The 15,954-nt window shown below is 40.9% G+C and overlaps 1 protein-coding gene across 2 annotated transcripts in view; it reads right to left on the reverse strand.

The window, feature by feature from the left end:
• The window catches only part of LOC117316651 (gamma-tubulin complex component 5-like), a 53,389-nt gene that overhangs the window by 15,828 nt on the left and 21,607 nt on the right, over positions 1-15,954 (reverse strand). For both annotated transcript variants that reach the window (XM_033871348.1, XM_033871349.1), the window contains exons 14-16: positions 10,032-10,299; positions 8,906-9,065; positions 8,363-8,425 (exon numbers count right to left, since the gene is read on the reverse strand). In XM_033871348.1, the coding sequence (XP_033727239.1) occupies positions 8,363-8,425; positions 8,906-9,065; positions 10,032-10,299 (491 nt within the window). The remainder of the gene's footprint in view (positions 1-8,362; positions 8,426-8,905; positions 9,066-10,031; positions 10,300-15,954) is intronic.

Raw genomic sequence — 15,954 nt, forward strand, 5'->3', positions numbered from 1 at the left:
TTATTGGAGGACAGGGGTTTATTGGAGGACAGGGGTTTATTGGAGGACAGGGGTTTATTGGAGGACAGAGGGTTATTGGAGGACAGGGGTTTATTGGAGGACAGGGGTTTATTGGAGGACAGGGGTATTGGAGGACAGGGGTTTATTGGAGGACAGAGGGTTATTGGAGGACAGGGGTTTATTGGAGGACAGGGGTTTATTGGAGGACAGAGGGTTATTGGAGGACAGAGGGTTATTGGAGGACAGGGGTTTATTGGAGGACAGGGGTTTATTGGAGGACAGGGGTTTATTGGAGGACAGAGGGTTATTGGAGGACAGGGGTTTATTGGAGGACAGAGGGTTATTGGAGGACAGGGGTTTATTGGAGGACAGGGGTTTATTGGAGGACAGGGGTTTATTGGAGGACAGAGGGTTATTGGAGGACAGGGGTTTATTGGAGGACAGGGGTTTATTGGAGGACAGGGGTTTATTTGTGGACAGGGGTTTATTGTGGACAGAGGGTTTATTTGTGGACAGGGGGTTATTGGAGGACAGGGGTTTATTGTGGACAGGGGTTTATTGGAGGACAGGGGTTTATTTGTGGACAGAGGGTTATTGTGGACAGAGGGTTATTGTGGACAGGGGTTTATTTGTGGGCAATGGTTTATTTGTGGACAGGGGTTTATTTGTGGACAGGGGTTTATTGGAGGACAGGGGTTTATTGGAGGACAGGGGTTTATTGTGGACAGAGGGTTATTGGAGGACAGGGGTTTATTGGAGGACAGGGGTTTATTGGCGGACAGGGGTTTATTGGAGGACAGAGGGTTATTGGAGGACAGGGGTTTATTGGAGGACAGGGGTTTATTGGAGGACAGGGGTTTATTGGAGGACAGAGGGTTATTGGAGGACAGGGGTTTATTGGAGGACAGGGGTTTATTGGAGGACAGGGGTTTATTTGTGGACAGGGGTTTATTGGAGGACAGGGGGTTATTGGAGGACAGGGGGTTTATTGGAGGACAGGGGTTTATTGGAGGACAGGGGTTTATTGGAGGACAGGGGTTTATTGTGGACAGGGGTTTATTGGAGGACAGGGGTTTATTGTGGACAGGGGTTTATTGGAGGACAGGGGTTTATTGGAGGACAGAGGGTTATTGGAGGACAGGGGTTTATTGGAGGACAGGGGTTATTGGAGGACAGAGGGTTATTGGAGGACAGGGGTTTATTGGAGGAGAGGGGTTTATTGGAGGACAGGGGTTTATTGGAGGACAGAGGGTTATTGGAGGACAGGGGTTTATTGGAGGACAGGGGTTTATTGGAGGACAGGGGTTTATTGGAGGACAGAGGGTTATTGGAGGACATAGGGTTATTGGAGGACAGGGGTTTATTGGAGGACAGGGGTTTATTGGAGGACAGGGGTTTATTGGAGGACAGGGGTTTATTGGAGGACAGGGGTTTATTGGAGGACAGGGGGTTATTGGAGGACAGGGGTTTATTGGAGGACAGGGGTTTATTGGAGGACAGAGGGTTATTGGAGGACAGAGGGTTATTGGAGGACAGGGGGTTATTGGAGGACAGGGGTTTATTGGAGGACAGGGGTTTATTGGAGGACAGGGGTTTATTGGAGGACAGGGGGTTATTGGAGGACAGGGGTTTATTGGAGGACAGGGGTTTATTGGAGGACAGGGGTTTATTGGAGGACAGGGGTTTATTGGAGGACAGAGGGTTATTGGAGGACGGGTTTATTGGAGGACAGGGGTATATTTGTGGGCAATGGTTTATTTGTGGACAGGGGTTTATTTGTGGACAGGGGTTTATTGGAGGACAGGGGTTTATTGTGGACAGGGGTTTATTGGAGGACAGGGGTTTATTGGAGGACAGGGGTTTATTGGAGGACAGGGGTTTATTGGAGGACAGAGGGTTATTGGAGGACGGGTTTATTGGAGGACAGGGGTTTATTGGAGGACAGGGGTTTATTGGAGGACAGGGGTTTATTGGAGGACAGAGGGTTATTGGAGGACGGGTTTATTGGAGGACAGGGGTTTATTGGAGGACAGGGGTTTATTGGAGGACAGGGGGTTATTGGAGGACAGGGGTTTATTGGAGGACAGGGGTTTATTGGAGGACAGGGGTTTATTGGAGAACAGGGGTTTATTGGAGGACAGGGGTTTATTGGAGGACAGGGGTTTATTGTGGACAGGGGTTTATTGGAGGACAGGGGTTTATTGTGGACAGGGGTTTATTGGAAGACAGGGGTTTATTGTGGACAGGGGTTTATTGGAGGACAGGGGTTTATTTGTGGACAGGGGTTTATTGGAGGACAGGGGTTTATTTGTGGACAGGGGTTTATTGGAGGACAGGGGTTTATTGTGGACAGGGGTTTATTGGAGGACAGAGGTTTATTGGAGGACAGGGGTTTATTGGAGGACAGAGGGTTATTGGAGGACAGGGGTTTATTGGAGGACAGGGGTTTATTGGAGGACAGGGGTTTATTGGAGGACGGGAGTTTATTGGAGGACAGGGGTTTATTGGAGGACAGGGGTTTATTTGTGGGCAGGGGTTTATTGGAGGACAGGGGTATTGGAGGACAGGGGTTTATTGGAGGACAGAGGGTTATTGGAGGACAGGGGTTTATTGGAGGACAGGGGTTTATTGGAGGACAGAGGGTTATTGGAGGACAGAGGGTTATTGGAGGACAGGGGTTTATTGGAGGACAGGGGTTTATTGGAGGACAGGGGTTTATTGGAGGACAGAGGGTTATTGGAGGACAGGGGTTTGTTGGAGGACAGGGGTTTATTGGAGGACAGGGGTTTATTGGAGGACAGAGGGTTATTGGAGGACAGGGGTTTATTGGAGGACAGGGGTTTATTGGAGGACAGGGGTTTATTTGTGGACAGGGGTTTATTGTGGACAGAGGGTTTATTTGTGGACAGGGGGTTATTGGAGGACAGGGGTTTATTGTGGACAGAGGGTTATTGTGGACAGGGGTTTATTGGAGGACAGGGGTTTATTTGTGGACAGAGGGTTATTGTGGACAGAGGGTTATTGTGGACAGGGGTTTATTTGTGGGGCAATGGTTTATTTGTGGACAGGGGTTTATTTGTGGACAGGGGTTTATTGGAGGACAGGGGTTTATTGGAGGACAGGGGTTTATTGTGGACAGAGGGTTATTGGAGGACAGGGGTTTATTGGAGGACAGGGGGTTATTGGAGGACAGGGGTTTATTGGAGGACAGGGGTTTATTGGAGGACAGGGGTTTATTGGAGGACAGGGGTTTATTGTGGACAGGGGTTTATTGGAGGACAGGGGTTTATTGTGGACAGGGGTTTATTGGAGGACAGGGGTTTTATTGGAGGACAGGGGTTTATTGTGGACAGAGGGTTATTGGAGGACAGGGGTTTATTGGAGGACAGGGGTTTATTGGCGGACAGGGGTTTATTGGAGGACAGAGGGTTATTGGAGGACAGGGGTTTATTGGAGGACAGGGGTTTATTGGAGGACAGGGGTTTATTGGAGGACAGGGGTTTATTGGAGGACAGAGGGTTATTGGAGGACAGGGGTTTATTGGAGGACAGGGGTTTATTTGTGGACAGGGGTTTATTGTGGACAGAGGGTTTATTTGTGGACAGGGGGTTATTGGAGGACAGGGGTTTATTGTGGACAGGGGTTTATTGGAGGACAGGGGTTTATTTGTGGACAGAGGGTTATTGTGGACAGAGGGTTATTGTGGACAGGGGTTTATTTGTGGGCAATGGTTTATTTGTGGACAGGGGTTTATTTGTGGACAGGGGTTTATTGGAGGACAGGGGTTTATTGGAGGACAGGGGTTTATTGTGGACAGAGGGTTATTGGAGGACAGGGGTTTATTGGAGGACAGGGGTTTATTGGAGGACAGGGGTTTATTGGAGGACAGAGGGTTATTGGAGGACGGGTTTATTGGAGGACAGGGGTATATTTGTGGGCAATGGTTTATTTGTGGACAGGGGTTTATTTGTGGACAGGGGTTTATTGGAGGACAGGGGTTTATTTGTGGACAGGGGTTTATTGGAGGACAGGGGTTTATTGTGGACAGGGGTTTATTGGAGGACAGAGGTTTATTGGAGGACAGGGGTTTATTGGAGGACAGAGGGTTATTGGAGGACAGGGGTTTATTGGAGGACAGGGGTTTATTGGAGGACAGGGGTTTATTGGAGGACGGGAGTTTATTGGAGGACAGGGGTTTATTGGAGGACAGGGGTTTATTTGTGGGCAGGGGTTTATTGGAGGACAGGGGTATTGGAGGACAGGGGTTTATTGGAGGACAGAGGGTTATTGGAGGACAGGGGTTTATTGGAGGACAGGGGTTTATTGGAGGACAGAGGGTTATTGGAGGACAGAGGGTTATTGGAGGACAGGGGTTTATTGGAGGACAGGGGTTTATTGGAGGACAGGGGTTTATTGGAGGACAGAGGGTTATTGGAGGACAGGGGTTTGTTGGAGGACAGGGGTTTATTGGAGGACAGGGGTTTATTGGAGGACAGGGGGTTATTGGAGGACAGGGGTTTATTGGAGGACAGGGGTTTATTGGAGGACAGGGGTTTATTTGTGGACAGGGGTTTATTGTGGACAGAGGGTTTATTTGTGGACAGGGGGGTTATTGGAGGACAGGGGTTTATTGTGGACAGAGGGTTATTGTGGACAGGGGTTTATTGGAGGACAGGGGTTTATTTGTGGACAGAGGGTTATTGTGGACAGAGGGTTATTGTGGACAGGGGTTTATTTGTGGGCAATGGTTTATTTGTGGACAGGGGTTTATTTGTGGACAGGGGTTTATTGGAGGACAGGGGTTTATTGGAGGACAGGGGTTTATTGTGGACAGAGGGTTATTGGAGGACAGGGGTTTATTGGAGGACAGGGGGTTATTGGAGGACAGGGGTTTATTGGAGGACAGGGGTTTATTGGAGGACAGGGGTTTATTGGAGGACAGGGGTTTATTGTGGACAGGGGTTTATTGGAGGACAGGGGTTTATTGTGGACAGGGGTTTATTGGAGGACAGGGGTTTATTGGAGGACAGGGGTTTATTGTGGACAGAGGGTTATTGGAGGACAGGGGTTTATTGGAGGACAGGGGTTTATTGGCGGACAGGGGTTTATTGGAGGACAGAGGGTTATTGGAGGACAGGGGTTTATTGGAGGACAGGGGTTTATTGGAGGACAGGGGTTTATTGGAGGACAGGGGTTTATTGGAGGACAGAGGGTTATTGGAGGACAGGGGTTTATTGGAGGACAGGGGTTTATTGGAGGACAGGGGTTTATTGGAGGACAGGGGTTTATTGGAGGACAGGGGTTTATTGGAGGACAGAGGGTTATTGGAGGACAGGGGTTTATTGGAGGACAGGGGTTTATTGGAGGACAGGGGTTTATTTGTGGACAGGGGTTTATTGGAGGACAGGGGGTTATTGGAGGACAGGGGTTTATTGGAGGACAGGGGTTTATTGGAGGACAGGGGTTTATTGGAGGACAGGGGTTTATTGTGGACAGGGGTTTATTGGAGGACAGGGGTTTATTGTGGACAGGGGGTTTATTGGAGGACAGGGGTTTATTGGAGGACAGAGGGTTATTGGAGGACAGGGGTTTATTGGAGGACAGGGGTTATTGGAGGACAGAGGGTTATTGGAGGACAGGGGTTTATTGGAGGACAGGGGTTTATTGGAGGACAGGGGTTTATTGGAGGACAGAGGGTTATTGGAGGACAGGGGTTTATTGGAGGACAGGGGTTTATTGGAGGACAGGGGTTTATTGGAGGACAGGGGTTTATTGGAGGACAGAGGGTTATTGGAGGACATAGGGTTATTGGAGGACAGGGGTTTATTGGAGGACAGGGGTTTATTGGAGGACAGGGGTTTATTGGAGGACAGGGGTTTATTGGAGGACAGGGGTTTATTGGAGGACAGGGGTTTATTGGAGGACAGGGGTTTATTGGAGGACAGAGGGTTATTGTGGACAGAGGGTTATTGGAGGACAGAGGGTTATTGGAGGACAGGGGGTTATTGGAGGACAGGGGTTTATTGGAGGACAGGGGTTTATTGGAGGACAGGGGGTTTATTGGAGGACAGGGGGTTATTGGAGGACAGGGGTTTATTGGAGGACAGGGGTTTATTGGAGGACAGGGGTTTATTGGAGGACAGGGGTTTATTGGAGGACAGAGGGTTATTGGAGGACGGGTTTATTGGAGGACAGGGGTATATTTGTGGGCAATGGTTTATTTGTGGACAGGGGTTTATTTGTGGACAGGGGTTTATTGGAGGACAGGGGTTTATTGTGGACAGGGGTTTATTGGAGGACAGGGGTTTATTGGAGGACAGGGGTTTATTGGAGGACAGGGGTTTATTGGAGGACAGAGGGTTATTGGAGGACGGGTTTATTGGAGGACAGGGGTTTATTGGAGGACAGGGGTTTATTGGAGGACAGGGGTTTATTGGAGGACAGAGGGTTATTGGAGGACGGGTTTATTGGAGGACAGGGGTTTATTGGAGGACAGGGGTTTATTGGAGGACAGGGGTTTATTGGAGGACAGGGGTTTATTGGAGGACAGGGGTTTATTGGAGAACAGGGGTTTATTGGAGGACAGGGGTTTATTGGAGGACAGGGGTTTATTGTGGACAGGGGTTTATTGGAGGACAGGGGTTTATTGTGGACAGGGGTTTATTGGAAGACAGGGGTTTATTGTGGACAGGGGTTTATTGGAGGACAGGGGTTTATTTGTGGACAGGGGTTTATTGGAGGACAGGGGTTTATTTGTGGACAGGGGTTTATTGGAGGACAGGGGTTTATTGTGGACAGGGGTTTATTGGAGGACAGAGGTTTATTGGAGGACAGGGGTTTATTGGAGGACAGAGGGTTATTGGAGGACAGGGGTTTATTGGAGGACAGGGGTTTATTGGAGGACAGGGGTTTATTGGAGGACGGGAGTTTATTGGAGGACAGGGGTTTATTGGAGGACAGGGGTTTATTTGTGGGCAGGGGTTTATTGGAGGACAGGGGTATTGGAGGACAGGGGTTTATTGGAGGACAGAGGGTTATTGGAGGACAGGGGTTTATTGGAGGACAGGGGTTTATTGGAGGACAGAGGGTTATTGGAGGACAGAGGGTTATTGGAGGACAGGGGTTTATTGGAGGACAGGGGTTTATTGGAGGACAGGGGTTTATTGGAGGACAGAGGGTTATTGGAGGACAGGGGTTTGTTGGAGGACAGGGGTTTATTGGAGGACAGGGGTTTATTGGAGGACAGAGGGTTATTGGAGGACAGGGGTTTATTGGAGGACAGGGGTTTATTGGAGGACAGGGGTTTATTTGTGGACAGGGGTTTATTGTGGACAGAGGGTTTATTTGTGGACAGGGGGTTATTGGAGGACAGGGGTTTATTGTGGACAGAGGGTTATTGTGGACAGGGGTTTATTGGAGGACAGGGGTTTATTTGTGGACAGAGGGTTATTGTGGACAGAGGGTTATTGTGGACAGGGGTTTATTTGTGGGCAATGGTTTATTTGTGGACAGGGGTTTATTTGTGGACAGGGGTTTATTGGAGGACAGGGGTTTATTGGAGGACAGGGGTTTATTGTGGACAGAGGGTTATTGGAGGACAGGGGTTTATTGGAGGACAGGGGTTTATTGGAGGACAGGGGTTTATTGGAGGACAGAGGGTTATTGGAGGACAGGGGTTTATTGGAGGACAGGGGTTTATTGGAGGACAGGGGTTTATTGGAGGACAGAGGGTTATTGGAGGACAGGGGTTTATTGGAGGACAGGGGTTTATTGGAGGACAGGGGTTTATTTGTGGACAGGGGTTTATTGGAGGACAGGGGGTTATTGGAGGACAGGGGTTTATTGGAGGACAGGGGTTTATTGGAGGACAGGGGTTTATTGGAGGACAGGGGTTTATTGTGGACAGGGGTTTATTGGAGGACAGGGGTTTATTGTGGACAGGGGTTTATTGGAGGACAGGGGTTTATTGGAGGACAGAGGGTTATTGGAGGACAGGGGTTTATTGGAGGACAGGGGGTTATTGGAGGACAGGGGTTTATTGGAGGACAGGGGTTTATTGGAGGACAGGGGTTTTATTGGAGGACAGGGGTTTATTGGAGGACAGAGGGTTATTGTGGACAGAGGGTTATTGGAGGACAGAGGGTTATTGAGGACAGGGTTTATTGTGGACAGGGGTTTATTGTGGACAGGGGTTTATTGGAGGACAGGGGTTTATTGGAGGACAGGGGGTTTATTGGAGGACAGGGGTTTATTGTGGACAGGGGTTTATTGGAGGACAGGGGTTTATTGGACAGGGGTTTATTGGAGGACAGAGGTTTATTGGAGGACAGGGGTTTATTGTGGACAGATAATTTGTTCTTACCTTGTCAAATATCGGAGCATAGAATTCAAACATGGTGTCTCCTGCTTCCATCAAAAAGAAATGCTGCAAAAAGTAAATAAGATGTGAAGGTCATTAATATTATTTGGCTTGTTTTGGCTGATAATAGGTCCTATTCCCAGGTGAATTTATTCCTTATATCAAAATTCTCAAAATTTAAAATTTCCTCTTGTAAATTCTTCCCAATTAACCTGATTTTCTTCCAAATATGTGGAAAATGGGCCCAATCCCAAGTCTGTGGAGAAAAAAATCCCCTCTCTTTGGCATGAAACGACATATTTCTTAAAGACATCGATCTATATAACATATCTACAACTCACAACTTAATATTCTCATCTTAAAAACCTTTGACCATCAAATAACTAAAATTGTCCAATGACACTTAAAAACAGGTAAAGACTGTCACCAATAAATTAGTTTATTAACCTATTTATAGGGGCTGAGGGCGACATTAGTTGATTAACCTATTTATAGGGGCTGAGGGCGAAATTAGTTGAGAAGAGAATTTCTGTACAGTTTCCTCACCCTCATAGAAGCTAGGTACTCCATCAGGTGGTATTCCTCCTTCAGCATAACTACAAGGTGGGTACAGATTTTGGAGTACTGTGTTTGGATGTGGGGATAGAGACATTCCTGTAGCATCACTGATAAAGGCTGGAGGCCATTCCCGGTCACTTTGAGGACACTACACAAAACAATAATTAATTTGAGGGTATTAAAAAAAAAAAAAAAAAAAAAAACACCACTACATTGAGGGCATTACAACAATCATTGATTTGAGGGCATAACAACAATCATTGACTTGAGGGCATTACAACAATCATTCATTTGAGGGCATTACAACAATCATTAATTTGAGAGCACTACAACAATCATTGATTTGAGGGCACTACACAAAACAAACATAAATTTGAGGGTACTACAACAATCATTAATTTGAGGGCATCACAACAATCATTAATTTGAGGGCATTACAACAAAAGATCATTAATATGAGGGCATTACAACAATCATTAATTTAGGGCACTACAACAAACAATCATTAAAATTTGAGGGCATTACACCAAACAATCATTAATTTGAGGGCATTACAGCAAACACTCATTATTTTGAGGGCACTACAACAAACGATCATTAATTTGAGGGCATTACAACAAAAAATAATTAATTTGAGGGCATTACAAAAAACAATCATTAATTTGAGAAAATTACAACAAACAATAATTAATTTGAGGGCACTACAACAATCATTAATTTGAGGGCATCACAACAAAAGATCATTAATATGAAGGCACTACAACAATCATTAATATGAGGGCATTACAACAAACAATCATTAATTTGAGGGCATTACAACAAACAATCATTAACTTGAGGGCATTTCCAGAAATGATCATTAATTTGAGGGCACTACAACAATTGATCTTTAATTGGAGGGCACTACAGAGGGCATTACAACAAACAATAATTAATTTGAGACTGAAACTTGAACTTGATCTGTAGCTACTCATACTGAAGTTACAATGCCTGGCAGAGAAAAGTGTGGAAAACTGAGTGGATGGCCTGACTAACAGGCGGACAGGCGGGGAGGAAACCTATAGACCCCCTGTTTCACCAGTAGGGGATAACATCTTTGGTTACATACACACACCTGTTACTGACATCCTCAGTCGTAATGCTATCAGGGGATATCTTTTTCATGCAAGCTGTAAATACTGTGTCAAAGTTGATTCTTAACAGTCTGTCAAACGTTCCCCTGATCTTCATCTGATCCTCAATCTGTTGGGTGAAGATCGACATTTCATGGTCAGATTCCGCTGTCTGAGTATCTTCTTTTTTGGAAGTTTCTGAATTTTCTGAATTCAGGAGTTTTTCTAAAGATTCAAGAAATGTGTCGTACAAGGGTGTGGCCTTGTAAACTGAAATACAAGAAAATACATGAGAAGGTCAAGGTTACTTAGTAAGGATTCCCAATTTTACCCCAGGTTACTGAAATGGCTTATTATGCTTATCCTTTGAACAGATGATTGTTATAGCAGGGTCAGAGTGTGGACATTGAAAATCGGTGGATAGTAACAGTGACCTCAGGTGGTCAAATTGAGAACTCAAACAAAAGATGATAGTTGAGAGTACCATTAAGAGTGTTTTATAGTTGATAGTACCATTAAGAGTGTTATATAGTTGATAGTACCATTAAGTGTTTTATAGTTGAGAGTACCATTAAGTGTTTTATAGTTGAGTGTAACATTAACTGTTTTATAGTTGAGAGTATCATTAAGTGTTTTATAGTCGAGAGTATCATTAAGTGTTTTATAGTTGATAGTACCATGGAGTGTTTTATAGTTGAGAGTAACATTAAGTGTTTTATATTTGAGAGTACCGTTAAGTGTTTTATAGCTGAGAGTACCATTAAGTGTTTTATAGTTGAGAGTACCACTGTATCATTGAGTGTTTTATAGTTGAGAGTAAAATTAAGTGTTTTATAGTTGAGAGTACCATTAAGTGTTTTATAGTTGATAGTACCATTGAGTGTTTTATAGTTGAGAGTAAAATTAAGTGTTTTATAGTTGAGAGTAACATTAAGTGTTTTATAGTTGAGAGTACCATTAAGTGTTTTATAGTTGAGAGTACCGTTAAGTGTTTTATAGTCGAGAGTATCATTAAGTGTTTTATAGTTGAGAGTACCATTAAGTGTTTTATAGTTGAGAGTACCATTAAGTGTTTTATAGTTGAGAGTACCATTAAGTGTTTTATAGTTGAGAGTACCATTAAGTGTTTTATAGTTGAGAGTACCGTTAAGTGTTTTATAGTCGAGAGTATCATTAAGTGTTTTATAGCTGAGAGTACCATTAAGTGTTTTATAGTTGATAGTACCATTCAGTGTTTTATAGTTGAGAGTATCATTAAGTGTTTTATAGTTGAGAGTACCATTAAGTGTTTTATAGTTGAGAGTACCATTAAGTGTTATATAGCTGAGAGTACCATTAAGTGTTATATAGCTGAGAGTACCATTAAGTGTTTTATAGTTGAGAGTACCGTTAAGTGTTTTATAGTCGAGAGTATCATTAAGTGTTTTATAGCTGAGAGTACCATTAAGTGTTTTATAGTTGAGAGTATCATTAAGTGTTTTATAGTTGAGAGTACCACTAAGTGTTTTATAGCTGAGAGTACCATTAAGTGTTTTATAGTTGAGAGTACCATTAAGTGTTTTATAGTTGATAGTACCATTAAGTGTTTTATAGTTGAGAGTACCACTAAGTGTTTTATAGTTGAGAGTACCATTAAGTGTTTTATAGTCGAGAGTATCATTAAGTGTTTTATAGTTGATAGTACCATGGAGTGTTTTATAGTTGAGAGTAACATTAAGTGTTTTATAGTTGAGAGTACCATGGAGTGTTTTATAGTTGAGAGTACCATTAAGTGTTTTATAGTTGAGAGTACCATGGAGTGTTTTATAGTTGAGAGTACCATTAAGTGTTTTATAGTTGAGAGTACCATTAAGTGTTTTATAGTTGATAGTACCATTAAGTGTTTTATAGTTGAGAGTACCACTAAGTGTTTTATAGTTGAGAGTACCGTTAAGTGTTTTATAGTTGAGAGTACCACTAAGTGTTTTATAGTTGATAGTACCATTAAGTGTTTTATAGTTGAGAGTATCATTAAGTGTTTTATAGTTGAGAGTACCACTAAGTGTTTTATAGTTGAGAGTACCGTTAAGTGTTTTATAGTTGAGAGTACCATTAAGTGTTTTATAGTTGAGAGTACCATTAAGTGTTTTATAGTTGAGAGTACCATGGAGTGTTTTATAGTTGAGAGTACCATTAAGTGTTTTATAGTTGATAGTACCATTAAGTGTTTTATAGTTGAGAGTATCATTAAGTGTTTTATAGTTGAGAGTACCATTAAGTGTTTTATAGTTGATAGTACCATTAAGTGTTTTATAGTTGAGAGTATCATTAAGTGTTTTATAGTTGAGAGTACCATTAAGTGTTTTATAGTTGATAGTACCATTAAGTGTTTTATAGTTGAGAGTACCACTAAGTGTTTTATAGTTGAGAGTACCATTAAGTGTTTTATAGTTGAGAGTACCATTAAGTGTTTTATAGTTGATAGTACCATTAAGTGTTTTATAGTTGAGAGTACCACTAAGTGTTTTATAGTTGAGAGTACCGTTAAGTGTTTTATAGTTGAGAGTACCATTAAGTGTTTTATAGTTGAGAGTACCATTAAGTGTTTTATAGTTGATAGTACCATTAAGTGTTTTATAGTTGAGAGTACCATTAAGTGTTTTATAGTTGAGAGTACCATTAAGTGTTTTATAGTTGAGAGTACCGTTAAGTGTTTTATAGTTGAGAGTACCATTAAGTGTTTTATAGTTGAGAGTACCATTAAGTGTTTTATAGTTGAGAGTACCATTAAGTGTTTTATAGTTGAGAGTACCATTAAGTGTTTTATAGTTGAGAGTACCACTTAAGTGTTTTATAGTTGAGAGTACCATTAAGTGTTTTATAGTTGAGAGTACCATTAAGTGTTTTATAGTTGAGAGTACCATTAAGTGTTTTATAGTTGAGAGTACCATTAAGTGTTTTATAGTTGAGAGTACCATTAAGTGTTTTATAGTTGAGAGTACCATTAAGTGTTTTATAGTTGATAGTACCATTAAGTGTTTTATAGTTGAGAGTACCATTAAGTGTTTTATAGTTGAGAGTACCATTAAGTGTTTTATAGTTGATAGTACCATTAAGTGTTTTATAGTTGAGAGTACCACTAAGTGTTTTATAGTTGAGAGTACCATTAAGTGTTATATAGCTGAGAGTACCATTAAGTGTTATATAGCTGAGAGTACCATTAAGTGTTTTATAGTTGAGAGTACCGTTAAGTGTTTTATAGTTGATAGTACCATTAAGTGTTTTATAGTTGAGAGTATCATTAAGTGTTTTATAGTTGAGAGTACCACTAAGTGTTTTATAGTTGAGAGTACCGTTAAGTGTTTTATAGTTGAGAGTACCATTAAGTGTTTTATAGTTGAGAGTACCATTAAGTGTTTTATAGTTGAGAGTACCATGGAGTGTTTTATAGTTGAGAGTACCATTAAGTGTTTTATAGTTGAGAGTACCATTAAGTGTTTTATAGTTGATAGTACCATTAAGTGTTTTATAGTTGAGAGTATCATTAAGTGTTTTATAGTTGAGAGTACCATTAAGTGTTTTATAGTTGATAGTACCATTAAGTGTTTTATAGTTGAGAGTACCACTAAGTGTTTTATAGTTGAGAGTACCATTAAGTGTTTTATAGTCGAGAGTATCATTAAGTGTTTTATAGTTGATAGTACCATGGAGTGTTTTATAGTTGAGAGTAACATTAAGTGTTTTATAGTTGAGAGTACCATGGAGTGTTTTATAGTTGAGAGTACCATTAAGTGTTTTATAGTTGAGAGTACCATGGAGTGTTTTATAGTTGAGAGTACCATTAAGTGTTTTATAGTTGAGAGTACCATTAAGTGTTTTATAGTTGATAGTACCATTAAGTGTTTTATAGTTGAGAGTACCACTAAGTGTTTTATAGTTGAGAGTACCGTTAAGTGTTTTATAGTTGAGAGTACCACTAAGTGTTTTATAGTTGAGAGTACCATTAAGTGTTTTATAGTTGATAGTACCATTAAGTGTTTTATAGTTGAGAGTATCATTAAGTGTTTTATAGTTGAGAGTACCACTAAGTGTTTTATAGTTGAGAGTACCATTAAGTGTTTTATAGTTGAGAGTACCATTAAGTGTTTTATAGTTGAGAGTACCATTAAGTGTTTTATAGTTGAGAGTACCATTAAGTGTTTTATAGTTGAGAGTACCATTAAGTGTTTTATAGTTGAGAGTACCATTAAGTGTTTTATAGTTGAGAGTACCATTAAGTGTTTTATAGTTGAGAGTACCATTAAGTGTTTTATAGTTGAGAGTATCATTAAGTGTTTTATAGTTGAGAGTACCATTAAGTGTTTTATAGTTGAGAGTACCATGGAGTGTTTTATAGTTGAGAGTACCATTAAGTGTTTTATAGTTGAGAGTACCATTAAGTGTTTTATAGTTGATAGTACCATTAAGTGTTTTATAGTTGAGAGTACCATGGAGTGTTTTATAGTTGAGAGTACCATTAAGTGTTTTATAGTTGAGAGTACCATGGAGTGTTTTATAGTTGATAGTACCATGGAGTGTTTTATAGTTGAGAGTACCATTCAGTGTTTTATAGTTGAGAGTACCATTAAGTGTTTTATAGTTGAGAGTATCATTAAGTGTTTTATAGTTGAGAGTACCACTAAGTGTTTTATAGTTGATAGTATCATTAAGTGTTTTATAGTTGAGAGTACCATTGAGTGTTTTATAGTTGAGAGTACCATTAAGTGTTTTATAGTTGAGAGTACCATTAAGTGTTTCATAGTTGAGTGTAACATTAAGTGTTTTATAGTCGAGAGTATCATTAAGTGTTTTATAGTTGATAGTACCATGGAGTGTTTTATAGTTGAGAGTAACATTAAGTGTTTTATATTTGAGAGTACCGTTAAGTGTTTTATAGCTGAGAGTACCATTAAGTGTTTTATAGTTGAGAGTATCATTAAGTGTTTTATAGTTGAGAGTACCACTAAGTGTTTTATAGTTGATAGTATCATTAAGTGTTTTATAGTTGAGAGTACCATTAAGTGTTTTATAGTTGAGAGTACCATTAAGTGTTTTATAGTTGAGAGTACCATTAAGTGTTTTATAGTTGAGTGTAACATTAAGTGTTTTATAGTCGAGAGTATCATTAAGTGTTTTATAGTTGATAGTACCATGGAGTGTTTTATAGTTGAGAGTAACATTAAGTGTTTTATATTTGAGAGTACCGTTAAGTGTTTTATAGCTGAGAGTACCATTAAGTGTTTTATAGTTGAGAGTACCACTGTATCATTGAGTGTTTTATAGTTGAGAGTAAAATTAAGTGTTTTATAGTTGAGAGTACCATTAAGTGTTTTATAGTTGATAGTACCATTGAGTGTTTTATAGTTGAGAGTAACATTAAGTGTTTTATAGTTGAGAGTAACATTAAGTGTTTTATAGTTGAGAGTACCATTAAGTGTTTTATAGTTGAGAGTACCATTAAGTGTTTTATAGTTGAGAGTACCATTAAGTGTTTTATAGTTGAGAGTACCATTAAGTGTTTTATAGTTGAGAGTACCATTAAGTGTTTTATAGTTGAGAGTATCATTAAGTGTACAAAGTTTCAGGTCAGTTGGATAATCAATGAAATGTGCAGAATGAGGACTTCAAAAATCTATTTATAGTAATAGTGACCTCATTTTGACCCCAGGTGGCTGAAATACTAACTTGTATAGGAAACGATGGTTGTGTGTAAGTGTACAAAGGTTCAGAATAATCAGATCAAGGTAAGTTGGTAGAGATGTTGAAATCTAATTTATAGTAACAGTAACCTCAATTTATAAGAGATGATGTTCGTGAGTAAGTGTTCAAAGTTTCAGGACAATCAGATCATTTAGAAATTGATTAAAGACGATCAACATAACCCCGCCAGCACACACCTGTCCATTT

Source organism: Pecten maximus, chromosome 18 (genome assembly GCF_902652985.1).
Source record: "Pecten maximus chromosome 18, xPecMax1.1, whole genome shotgun sequence".
Lineage (NCBI taxonomy): Eukaryota > Metazoa > Mollusca > Bivalvia > Pectinida > Pectinidae > Pecten > Pecten maximus.